Source organism: Brassica oleracea, chromosome C1, assembly GCF_000695525.1.
Source record: "Brassica oleracea var. oleracea cultivar TO1000 chromosome C1, BOL, whole genome shotgun sequence".
In the NCBI taxonomy this organism is placed as follows: domain Eukaryota; kingdom Viridiplantae; phylum Streptophyta; class Magnoliopsida; order Brassicales; family Brassicaceae; genus Brassica; species Brassica oleracea.
In genome coordinates this window covers 39,695,217-39,707,785 of record NC_027748.1, presented here as the reverse complement: position 1 = coordinate 39,707,785, position 12,569 = coordinate 39,695,217, and the positions used below count along the sequence as shown (strand labels likewise).

Genomic DNA, 12,569 nt, shown 5'->3' with positions numbered 1-12,569 from the left:
CTTTCGCCTCTAACTGCCCCCAACCGGTCCTCAACTGCTCCAACTACTCCCTGGCAGATTCCCCATCGAAAACCAACTCCCTTAGCCCTTGCCCATGCCCTGGCTTAGCCTTGGTCTCACACGGCCCCATCGCTCCGCATAAGCCACCGGTTCGGCCCAGTAACCGCTCGGACCCGACCACACTGGTCCGGACCGGAACACTCCACCATGCTGAGTTGAGCTGATCTCCAACTACCCCCAGCTGAGTGAGCTAGTCCATCAGCTCCCGTGAGCTGATCAGTACTGCATGAGCTAGCTCCACACTCTCTCCAGCTGATTGAGCTGGATCGAAACCTTATTCAGCTACCGTATTACTCGTCCAGCTCCCTTTAACTTGTCTTTACCATATCCTGGCTAAGTCTCAGCTTCCTGATACCCTTAACCACACCGTTGAGCCATCATACGCTTGACAAGCTCTCGTGACCTGACTGGTGCGTCTCCCCGCACCATGGCTCATCCCGATCGATCCTATCTCGGATCAGGGACACTACAATCACTCTCTTCGGGGGATCCGAACTCAGAGGCTGAAACTAAAATCACATATTCTCACCAAATAAACATATCCATAAAGATACCAACACATGGCCTCGAGGGAAATAGCTCACATACGACGAATACGAGAGATCTCCTTAAATGAAGATAGCTCAACCGAGGTGTGACGGAGGAGACAACAATGACTTGAAACACATTCCTTCCACATCAGATCACGTCTAACAAGAGACAAGGGACATGATTCTCTACGTCCCGGGATCGACGGAGCAAGATGGATGAAACCTCGTATCGAGACCACAAATAGAACACGTCTCCGTAAATATATCCCGAGGACGAGAGCTCGTGACTTAAGAGAACTCTCGCTCGACAGAAGAAACGACCATGAAGATTATAACCATTCCCATGATTATCAAGTCATTATATTTCTATAATGATTAAAGACATCCTCCACCGTTTAGTTATTGAAGGGGAAAAAAAGCAGACGCGTTACTTTACGTATTCTTCACAAAGCAAATATCTCTACAACGTTATTCGAGAAGACAGTTTCCTATCTGTCGCTCTCACGTTAACTCTCACGATGGTTGATTACACTGATACTTTTAATGAATTAATTTATATTTAAAATACTATTATTAATTTTTTTTATTTAGTTTCCTTTTAAAAAAATTCCGAAAAATTTACACATATAATAAAAAAGGAATTTTTTTATAAATTTTAAAAAAATTGAATTGAAAAACGAAAATATATGTATATATAATATGATTTCATAAAAGAAGAAAAGTTTCCAAAATAGTAATATTACATTTAAATATATTTTTAAATAACATAAAATATAATTTTGAAGAAAAATACTTTCTTTATATCTATATTTTCTTAGATGAAATTTATAAATTTCTATATAATGTGATTTCATTAAAAACAACTTACACAGATATATTTTCTTAGATGATTACATAAGATAATTAAGTAACATAAACTGATATATGTTTAATTGTCTAAAAATAATTTATAATTAGTAATATTCAAATGTTTTATATATTTTTCATATATTTAGTTGAATATAATATCTTTCAATTACAGCAAAAAAATATCGATAAATTATATTTTACTTATATAATATTATTTTAAATACAATCACAATTTTTTTTACTGCTTATTTTTTAGAGATATTAAAAAAACTAAAAATAATTTTCAAAATAAACATCGTTTGATCAAATAGTTACAAAATAGTTTAATGAGGTAGATATATTATATTTTATCATTGTTAAAGTTATTTTTTCTTAATATTAAATTTGCTTTTAAATATTATGTTTTTATGTTTGTAACTTAATAGAATCATAATCAAAATACCAAAACAAATCTGAATTCTCATTTTTAAGATTATTTAAAATAAATTTTAGTCTCCATTCAATAAATCAAAGACATAAAGTTATTTATAATTTATATAATATTTTAATTATTGTAAAAATTGATATGTGCTCATGAGCTTTCAAAAATATATCAGCTACTTACGCATGTAACTTTCTATTGATCATCGCTTTATTTTCTAATATTTTTTTAACAAACATCAACGTATAATTTGATAAATATTATGAAAATACATGCACATTTGACTTAATTATAATAAAAAAAATAAGTTTGCTTCATTTTGAATTTGAAAGAATATATGTAACTCATTATACTCACAACATGAGTGATTCGACTAATCCAAGTTATATCTAAAATCATAGATTTAATTACGATAAGAATATATAATTTTATAAGAATAGTAATTTATTTTATAAATATAAATATATGACAACTCAAAGCATATTAAAAATGAAAAATAGAATATTAACCAACGGTTACAATTTAGTTCTTTTGTAAAATTTATATATATGCATGAGACTTCAGAATATTATCGTTTCGTTATACTAATTTATGTAATTTGGAATCAGACACTTTAGTTTTTTTTATTCTGAGCATAATATATCTTAAGTTATACATAATCTTCATAAAATATATTCACATATCTAAGACAACAACTACCTAAATGCAAATAAGAAATTAACCAAAATTTTAATATATGGAATAAAAATATTACATTTGAATTCATAGATTCAATACAATTTACCCAAATGATAACTAAATCGACTGAAAAAAACAAAATCGATTAGATATAACATATATAAAATCATATGTATAATTAAAGTAATATAATATTATTAATATAAATGATGCATATAAATTATAAATTAATTTAAAATTTAAAATAAATAACAATCAGTTATTATAATATATTTACTTTAAAAATATTTATATCCGTGTATGAGCACGGGACAATCACCGTATATGAAGAATCTTATAGAAAATAGTAACAAACTTTGATCATGTCAATGACACGTGCTCTTCTTCAGATGATACGACCTAATGAGATCATATTAAGATAGATCGAGTTATTTGAATCCATCATTTATACATAAACGACCTCTTATTCAAGAACCGACAAAGCCGACGTATCGTTCGAGATCGATGGAAACGACTTCCCGCTCGAGACCGATGAAAACGACATCTCTCGAAAGAGATGATAATCGAACTACGTTATGACTTGATCCCTCAACAGGTACGTAGGCATCTCGATCCCGAGTTTAGCCACAATATTTATCTTTCCTGATATCTCTATGATATTCGACCTACGAATATAATCCTTTCCCAACAAATCGAACCCAATCGTATCGTTGTGTTCTGAGGATATTGTCGCTCACGAAGTTCTTTCCTCCCTATTTTTACAAACAACCACTATCAAATACTTAGTGTGGATTTTAGAATCCACAATTATCATATGGGCCTTTATATAAATACATGAAAGCAGATTTAAAAAGCCCAAATTAATGAAAAATGACTACGAAAAAACAAAAGATTAATGAGAAAATGACAAACTGATATTTGTTGTGAAACACGAGAATAGAATCTGTATGTTTCTTGTTTTTCATTACATGAGAGAAATGAAAAGACTACAAATATGAAAAAAGTTCAAATCATAAACTAATAAGGAAAAGGGAAACTAGGGTTTCCAGCTGCCGGCTCTCTCTCTCTCTAGGGCGCCGGCTCTCTCTCTCTAGTATCGGCTGGTTATGGACATCCACAATATGATTTATAACACTTCCCCTTGGATGTCATAACCATACAGAGTTTGTAATACGCTTTAGATGTTGCCTAATTAAAACTTTACCAGGAAAAACCCAGTGGGACAAAACCATGGTGAAGGAAAAAGAGTACAACACGTATTACTCCCCCTGATGTGAACATCACTGAAGGTCTTTCAGTCGACGCATCCCAATCTGATGCGTGAGCTTCCTGAATGTAGAAGTTGGCAGTGACTTGGTGAACAGGTCGGCTGAGTTGTCGCTAGAACGCACTTGGACCACTTGGACCTCTCCAGCTTTCTGTAACTCGTGAGTGAAGAAGAACTTGAGCAAGATATGCTTCGTCCTGTCTCCTTTGATGTAGCCGTCTTTGAGCTGAGCAATGCACGCTGCATTGTCCTCATACATCACGGTTGGTGTGTCTGCGCCTTCGGACATCCCACAATCAACTCGTATGTGGTTGGTCATGGACCGTAACCACACACACTCGCGGCTGGCCTCGTGTATTGCCAATATCTCCGAGTGGTTGGATGATGTAGCCGTGATCGTCTGCTTCATGGAACGCCATGATATGGCCATTCCACCATGTGTAAAAACATAGCTTGTCTGTGATTGAGCATTGTGTAGATCTGATAGATAACCTGCATCAGCAAAACCAACTAAACCTTCTTTGATTTGGTTAGTACAAAATAGACCCAAGTCTTTCGTTCCTTGTAGGTAACGAAGAACATGTTTAATCCCGTTCCAGTGCCTTTGGATCGAACAAGAGCTAAATCTAGACAATAGATTCACGGCAAAACATATATTTGGTCGTGTATGACTAGCCAGATACATCAAAGCTCCTATGGCCCTGAGATATGACACTTCGGGACCAAGGACATCTTCATCGTCCATCTTGGGACGAAAGGGATCAGTGTCCAGGCCGAGGGACCTCACGACCATGGGGCTGGATAAAGGGTGTGAGTCGGCCATGTTAAATCTCCTGAGTACCTTTTCTGTATATGACATTTGATGCACAAGGATTCCATCTTTAATGTACTCAAGTTGTAATCCCAAACAGAACTTTGTTTTTCCTAGATCTTTCATTTCAAATTCTTTCTTAAGATATTCAACTATTTGGGAAATCTCTCCAGAGGTTCCTAGTATATTCAGATCATCAACATACACTGCTATGATCACAAAGCCCTTATTGTCGAATTTCTTTATGAATATGCAGGGACTGATCGGATCATTTCTATATCCCTCTTTCACTAGGTACTCACTTAGTCTATTGTACCACATTCGACCTGATTGTTTCAATCCATAAAGTCGAGAACTCTCTTTGTTTTTCAATTCAATACCCTCTGAGACTTTCATATATATATTTCATTAACCAGTGGACCATATAAGTATGCAGTTACAACATCCATTAACTACAAGTCTAAGTTTTCTCTTATAGCCAGACTTATCAGGAATCTAAAAGAATACATCAGGGCCTGCCACATCTAAGCATTCATGATCGGCCGCGATCGCTATTAGGGTTTTTGGATTGGCCGCGGCTAAGTCTCGAGATTTAGGAACGGCCGCGGTTGTGTCTATGGTTTTAACAACCTCGGTTTCAATCTCTGCACCTTTCTTAGTTTTCCGAGGGTTCTTATCTTTGGAACATATTGGTCTACCACGTTTCAAACGTTGTCAAGACTCTATAGCAACTTGATTGTGTCCCTCTTGAACATCAATTCTTGTTGGTGCATTAGCAGCTGGTATATATGATTTAGTCACTCTTTTCGGGTCAGCAAAGGAATCTGGCAATTGATTAGCTAGCTTTTGTAAATGTATAATCTTTTGGACTTCTAAATCACATTCCTGAGTCCGAGGATCTTACCAAGATAAGGATGTTTGATTCCATGTAATCTCTTTTACCATCTTATTATTATCTCCCCCTAATGTTGGATGTTCGGATTCATTGAAATGACAATCCGCGTATCTGGCCTTAAACAAATCACCCGTAGTTGGCTCAAGATACATAATAATCGTGGGAGAATCAAATCCAACATATATCCCCATCCTCCTTTGAGGTCTCATCTTTGTTCTCTGTGGTGGTGCAATTGGCACATAGACGGCACAACCAAATGTCTTAAGATGGGATATGTCTGGCTCATGACCCGTAAGCAATTGTAATGGAGAATATTTATGTTCACTAAACGGTCTTATACGAATCAGTTCGGCCGCGTGCAAGACCGCGTGTCCCCAAGCTGTGGCCGGAAGCTTAGACTTCATAAGCAATGGTCTAGCTATTAGCTGAATTCGTTTTATGAATGATTCGGCCAAGCCGTTCTGTGTATGTACATATGCCACAGAGAGTCATTCTGTGTATGTACATGTGCCACGGAGTGTTCCACACTTACCCCCATGGACATACAGTAATCATTAAATGCTTGGGACATGAACTCACCAGCATTGGTCTCTATCATTCCGACCTTAGCATAGTAAAAGGCCAGTAGAGAGCGCATGTATAGACTCTAGAACTTTCTTATAGCCTTGGCCGATCTCTATGATCTGAAGGAACTCTTTGTTTCCTTCGCCCTTAGTCTCAATATGAAAGCCATTCATTCGAATGTCTTTAAAGCTCAATAGGCTTCTCTTAGAGTTGGGTGAATATAAGGCATCTGATATCTCAAGATGCGTACCCATAGGCAACATGATGTTAGCCTGGCCGTAGCCCTCTATGAGACTTTAGAGACTTTTATATCAAAAACTTTCATTCATTAATTAAATAAGTTCAAAGCAATCAAAACATAGAAAACTCAAAGCAAATAACACAAAAACATAGATGTCGAATTCAACTTCATTCTTTTAAACAATCAGACATTTCATACTCCATGAGATCGTCTTGTTCATGATTGAAATCATCTTCACCATCTTGATAAGTCATATGAGCTTCATGATTCTTCCCTTTCAAACTCTCTTGGTAGAGGTCAACGAGATGTTTGGGAGTCCTACATGTCTTACCGTTTTCCACGACCACGGCCGTGTTGGCTATCACTCTGGACATCGTTCGACTCTTTCTTATCCTCTATGGCCGCATGTGCCTCATGTAATGGGTTTGTTCCAGGAGGTCTCAATTCACTGTTTCTCATCAACAGTTCATTGTTCTGCTCAGCGAGCAAGAGACAAGAGATCAGATTAGCATAAGTTGTGAAGCCCTTCTTTCGGTACTGTTGTTGTAACAACACATTGTTTGTGTGGAAGGTGGAGAAGGTTTTCTCAAGCATACCATTATCTGTTATATCCTCACCACACAGTTTCAATTTCGAAACTATTTTAAACAGGGCAGAGTTATACTCGTCCACAAACTTAAAGTCTTGGATTATGAGATTCCTCCAATCATATGTAGTCTTTGGTAATAACACCATTTTCTGGTGATCATATCTTGCTTTCAACTCTGTCCAAAGGTCTAGAGGATTCTCAATAGTCAAATACTGATCTTTAAGACTCTCAATAAAATGATGGTGTATAATTAATATAGCTCCATATCTATCTTTCTCACTTGCATTATTGCCCTCGGTGATACATTCACCGAGTCCCTTGGATTTTAAGATGATCTTAGTATCAAGTGTCCATTGCAAGTAATTATCTCCAGAGAGATTTAGGGCAGCAAAATCCAAGTTGTTGATTTTCGACATCTGAAATCATATGTTTTATAATTTAGATTTTAAAAGTGTTCATGAGAATGCAATCAATATGTTCAAACTTAGCATTCTATATGTACATTCGATCAGGTTGATATGATGCAATCAGTTCTGACGGATATGCAATGTTCAAACAAGCCTATCGGCCAAGACAAACCTCACGGCCAATTCAGTTTCTATCAGCCTAGCATACGAGTTTCTAAGTGTAATTGCAATCAATCAATGTTCATTCGGTTATATATGAATGATGCAACAAGCCGCACGGCTACAAGGTATGATCATTCTTAGCAAACGGTTTCTATATGATCTTTATGCAATCGGTTTATTCATCTTAGCAAAACAGTTTCTAAGTGATCATATAAATGGAAACATGAAACCTCAATCAAACAATCAAGCAATTAGGGTTTTAATATAAATAGGATGATCGAACTTTTAATCTAGCAAGCGGTTTCAATATCAATCGGATTAGTCAAATTCAGTATGCGATTTCAATTTCAAGATCATCAAATCGGTTTCATTAATTCAATTAACCAAATTCAAGAATGAGTTTAGCAATCCTAGCAAACGGTTCTATGTGATTATATTCAATAACATTCAAGCAATCAAGCAATCAATCGATTTCGATTTAAAGCATTAGGGTTTTAGATAGAAAACGAACACGCATTAGGGTTTTAGCTAGGGTATAAAGAATTTGGGGTTTCGATTTTGATAATTAGATCATTGGGGTTTAGGGAATCGAACTTATGATCATGAGCTTCGATTTACTCATTGGGGTTTTGGTCTATTACCTTAGGGTTTCGATTAGGGTTTAAGATTTTATGGGTTCAATTTATATCAAGCAATCAACATTCGATTATGGTTTCAATGATTGCTTATTAGTGTTTCATGGTTACCTTAACCTCCGATTGGTTGAATGGACCACCAATGAGATGAGGATCGCGAGCTGAACGTTGATGTTCAGTCGCGAAAGGATTGCTTGTTGATCGTGTTGCGAGCTGTCCTTGTCGCTGATCGGGAATGCGAGCTGAAGCTGATGGCGTCGAGTACCAAGCTGAGATGAGTCGCGGATGTTATCGGGTCGCGCTCTGTGTGTATCGTCGCGAGCTTGGAACGAGCTGGATCGCCTGTCGTGAGCTGGAACAGTCGCGAAAGGATTGCTTGTTGATCGTGTTGCGAGCTGTCCTTGTCGCTGATCGGGAATGCGAGCTGAAGCTGATGGCGTCGAGTACCAAGCTGAGATGAGTCGCGGATGTTATCGGGTCGCGCTCTGTGTGTATCGTCGCGAGCTTGGAACGAGCTGGATCGCCTGTCGTGAGCTGGAAACAGACTGAGGTCGTGAACTGGGATCGTCGCTGAACACGGGATGAGATGTATCACGATCGGGATTAGGGTTCAAGTCAGCTAGGGTTAGTCATCGAGGTGATTAGGGTTTGATTCGTCGGGTTTGTTTTAGCTTAGGGTTTAGAGCTTAATCGTGCTGATAACGTGTTGTGAAACAAAAGAATAGAATCTGTATGTTTCTTGTTTTTCATAAACATAAAGTGTGCCCTTATATATATGGAATTACATGAGAGAAAAAGAAAGACTACAAATATGTAAAAAGTACAAATCATAAACTAATAAGGAAAAAGGAAACTAGGGTTTCCAGCCGCCGGCTCTCTCTCTCTTGTATTGGCTGGTTATGGACATCCATTTATAACAATATTGGTAAAATCTCAGCTATCAAAACTAGTGACAACAACAAGTAAAAGTTATTCATATAAATTATTTACACTTGAGGACCTGGTCAAAGTATAGAAAGAGACAGAGTAAAACTAAAAGGTCCAGCCAAGATCATCCATAGGATTGAAATCGATAGACATTGCAGAAGAAAAAATGGAAGCAAAATCATGATCAAAAGTAGTAGTAGAAGGCGTATTAAACAAAATATCCATGTTGAAGTAATCGTCATCAACTCCTACTACTGCCTTTTCACTTGAAAACATCGGAGCTTCTTCGTGGATTGGCGCCACTCCATCAACATCTGACCAGCTAGGAATCATATTCTCATAATCTAAAAGACTTGACATGGTATTGTTGATAGGGATTATGGTCTGAGAGGGTAATGGAGTTCGGATAGGAGATTTAACTTTGTTTGGTTTAGTTGAAGTGTGAGGATTAAGGTTTGTGATTGAGAAAGCAGTGGTTGATAGATCAAAAGTAGGGTTTGTCATGATGGACTTCATCTTGCTTGGCTTGGGAATATTATTATTGGAAGAAGTAGCAGATCTTTTGTGTGAAGGCATGAGATTATGAGTGGAAGGGTCTAAGCCTTGAGAAAGAAGCTTCTTCTTGATGCATGAGTTCCAAAAGTTTTTGACTTCATTGTCAGTGCGTCCAGGTAAGTGTTTAGCAATTTGAGCCCATTTGTTACCAAGAATACGATGAACATCGATGATAGTCTGCTCTTCCTCCGCGGTAAACGAACCTCTCTTTAAATCAGGCCTCAAGTAGTTTATCCACCTTAACCTGCAACTCTTCCCACACCTCTCCAACCCTATATATACACACATACGTAAAATTACGTACTCCTTCCATTCCAATATGTAAAATATATGTTCGAGATGATTTTTGTTGTTTAACAATTATAAAATGTAGATAACTTTAGTTTTGTAAACTGTGTAATCAATTATATCTTTATTCTTTTTATTTATAATTAAATTAAATCATTTTAAATTATATTTTTAATAACATTTTTTAAAAGTAAATGTCTAATATGTGTTCATCGTAGCAAAACATTATACATTATAAAACAGAGGAAATATAAATCATACATCAAAAATGGAGATCAAAACTCGTATATTAAAAACATAAATCAGTCTACTTATTGCCAAATGATTGTGGGTTGGAAACTCATGATGATTCCTCGTACATACGTATATATACTAATTAACGTTTGATTAATGAATGAAAATGTAGTCAAAGAGTTAGAGAGAGAAGATATTATAACCGGCAAGCTTGGGTACGGAACTCCAACTTGGATGACCATGAGTAGTGATATAACGAAGAAGCTTCTCGTCTTCCTCAGGAGACCAAAGCCCTCTATTCACTTTGTGTTTTCCACAGCATCGATGTCCCATTTCATCTCTTTTCATTTCCCACTTCCCTCTCATCTTCCTAATTTATATATACAACATACAAGCTAAGATTCTTGGTGTTAAATGTTAATAAACCAGCAGGATCACTATTTAATTATTTTTCCCTCATCAGTACTATATCCTTTCTACGGTTAATTAATCTAATATGATTAACCAAACTTGTATTGTTTCTCTTCTCCTCTGCGTGTCTTCAAATGGAAGCCTGTTTAGAGATATTAGCATTTCACGTCACTTTCCTTGATAAAAAGAGTCATCCATATATCTATATAACTTGTACTTGTGATTAATTATTGGCATACATTGCATGCATAGATACTGTAAATTATAAGTGTTTCTTTAATAATGGTTTAATACTATCTGTTCCTTAACTATATAGGACACGCCCTAATGAGTAAATTATACGGAGTTACATTCGGTCTAGAATTCAAAATGTATTGGTAAGAAGATTACTAGAATAAAACACGAGTTATTAACATCTGATAATTATTACGCTATGTTGTATATAACCATTGGGTTTTAGACCTTTCAGATTGACTAATTGTATGCATCATCACGCACCTTTGTACACTAAAAGTTAATACGCATAGACGTGAAGAATCCAAATTATCTCTTGACATACTTTAAGTTACCCCTTCACTTCATTATAGGCCGGATACACTGATCGTTATCATGTATGAGACTTCTTTGAAAATGCGTTAATTTTCGTAGTCTGAAAATTGGAATGGTGAAGAGTATTGCTATCAGTAAATAAGTTTCATTTACTAAACATATTAGTTAAAATTGGAGGTAAAGTAGGGAGCACGATTGCAAAATATTCCAACCTAATCGCAACTACTAGAAAATTGGAGAATTGAGTATATCAATCCCTGGAGCTTCTAAAGAACATTTCCGCTTAAGTAAGCCACGCACGGGTCAAGCTAAACATGGGTCTACAAAGCAATCGTTAGTTTGAATCCGTCAAGTTAAATGTAATAATAGACTAATGGGTGGGGGAGAAAGCAGTTAATTAACATAATAATATAAATCCGTCGCTGTTAATTACCATATCATGTAAAAATCCTCGTCTGAATGAAGCTACATATATTTAACTATACATTTATAAACAAATTTGTCTTAACGTACTATATTGTCTTTCTTTTGATGAAATATTTTGTTCTTTATTGATAAACCCTAACCATGGGTAAGCAATGGAATAGACCAGTTGGTAATCTTTGAATTTTCTATTAAAAAATAAAGGAAGTATATGCAATTGTTAGGACATTTCTGGTATTAATTTGACAACATGAAGTCAGAATGATGTAACACAATTCATCGGTCCTAACAAATAAACTGGGTAATCATGATTCATGAGTCTGCTTTTACAAATCACGTACGTGATTTTGATCGTCGGAGTAGTAACAAAGAAGCTCTCTTTTCTGGAAGTTAATTTGTGTTTCCTGGTTTAAGCTTTTTCTTAGTTAATTTGTACCAGATGTTTAGATGGACGTACTAGTTTATTAACATGAAACATATATGCCGTCAACAGTTTTATAAAAAAATCATACCGTCAACAGTTCTCGAGGTTTGTTTTGTGTTGAGTAGTTTTCTTCGCAAACTTATTGAGAATCATTTCGAACATACTTTTAGAGCATATCCATTGCAAGTATATAAGAAGAAGATACCATGATTAAAATTAAAAAATATAGAAAAGGAAGTGAGAAAGTAAGAAATTCTCATATAGAAAACTTTGAGAACTCATGAAAATTTCAAGTGCCATTGTTTCTCATTTATTAGTTTATTACCTAAGATTCATTTGCTTAGCAAAATTATCTTCTACTAGGATAAGACCTGCGTAAGGCGCAGAGTGAGTTTATTTGTATATATTATCGATAGTTTTTTTATATATTTGATCATTTTATTTGTATATATAAAATATTTTTTTGTTGTTATTATATAATTTCTTTCCGATCGATCGGATCAATTTTTATTAAAAATAATGGAACAAAACTATAATTAATACATCATGGGTTGATCGGATTGGACATTAAACAAATTATGACATAAAAACCTTATTTTTTCCATCGAACACATTCTTGAAAAAAGTGAACAATATTGTTTTCACAGTT

At 35.6% G+C, this 12,569-nt stretch overlaps 1 protein-coding gene across 1 annotated transcript; it reads right to left on the bottom strand.

The window, feature by feature from the left end:
* Window positions 1-9,118: 9,118 nt before the first annotated feature.
* On the bottom strand, window positions 9,119-10,479 carry LOC106299471 (transcription factor MYB86-like). Its single transcript, XM_013735563.1, has 2 exons — window positions 10,317-10,479; window positions 9,119-9,863 (listed from the first exon to the last, which is right to left on the bottom strand). The coding sequence occupies exons 1-2, from the start codon at window positions 10,477-10,479 to the stop codon at window positions 9,142-9,144; spliced, it is 885 nt and encodes a 294-aa protein (XP_013591017.1). The 3' UTR covers window positions 9,119-9,141.
* Window positions 10,480-12,569: the final 2,090 nt, after the last annotated feature.

Excerpts from the sequence above, each read along its gene's own strand:
- LOC106299471 (XM_013735563.1), bottom strand. The coding sequence starts at position 10,479 with ATGAGAGGGAAGTGGGAAATGAAAAGAGATGAAATGGGACATCGATGC. Across the intron at positions 9,864-10,316 it reads TTCCGTACCCAAGCTTGCCG|GGTTGGAGAGGTGTGGGAAG; the intron begins GTTATAATATCT and ends GTGTATATATAG.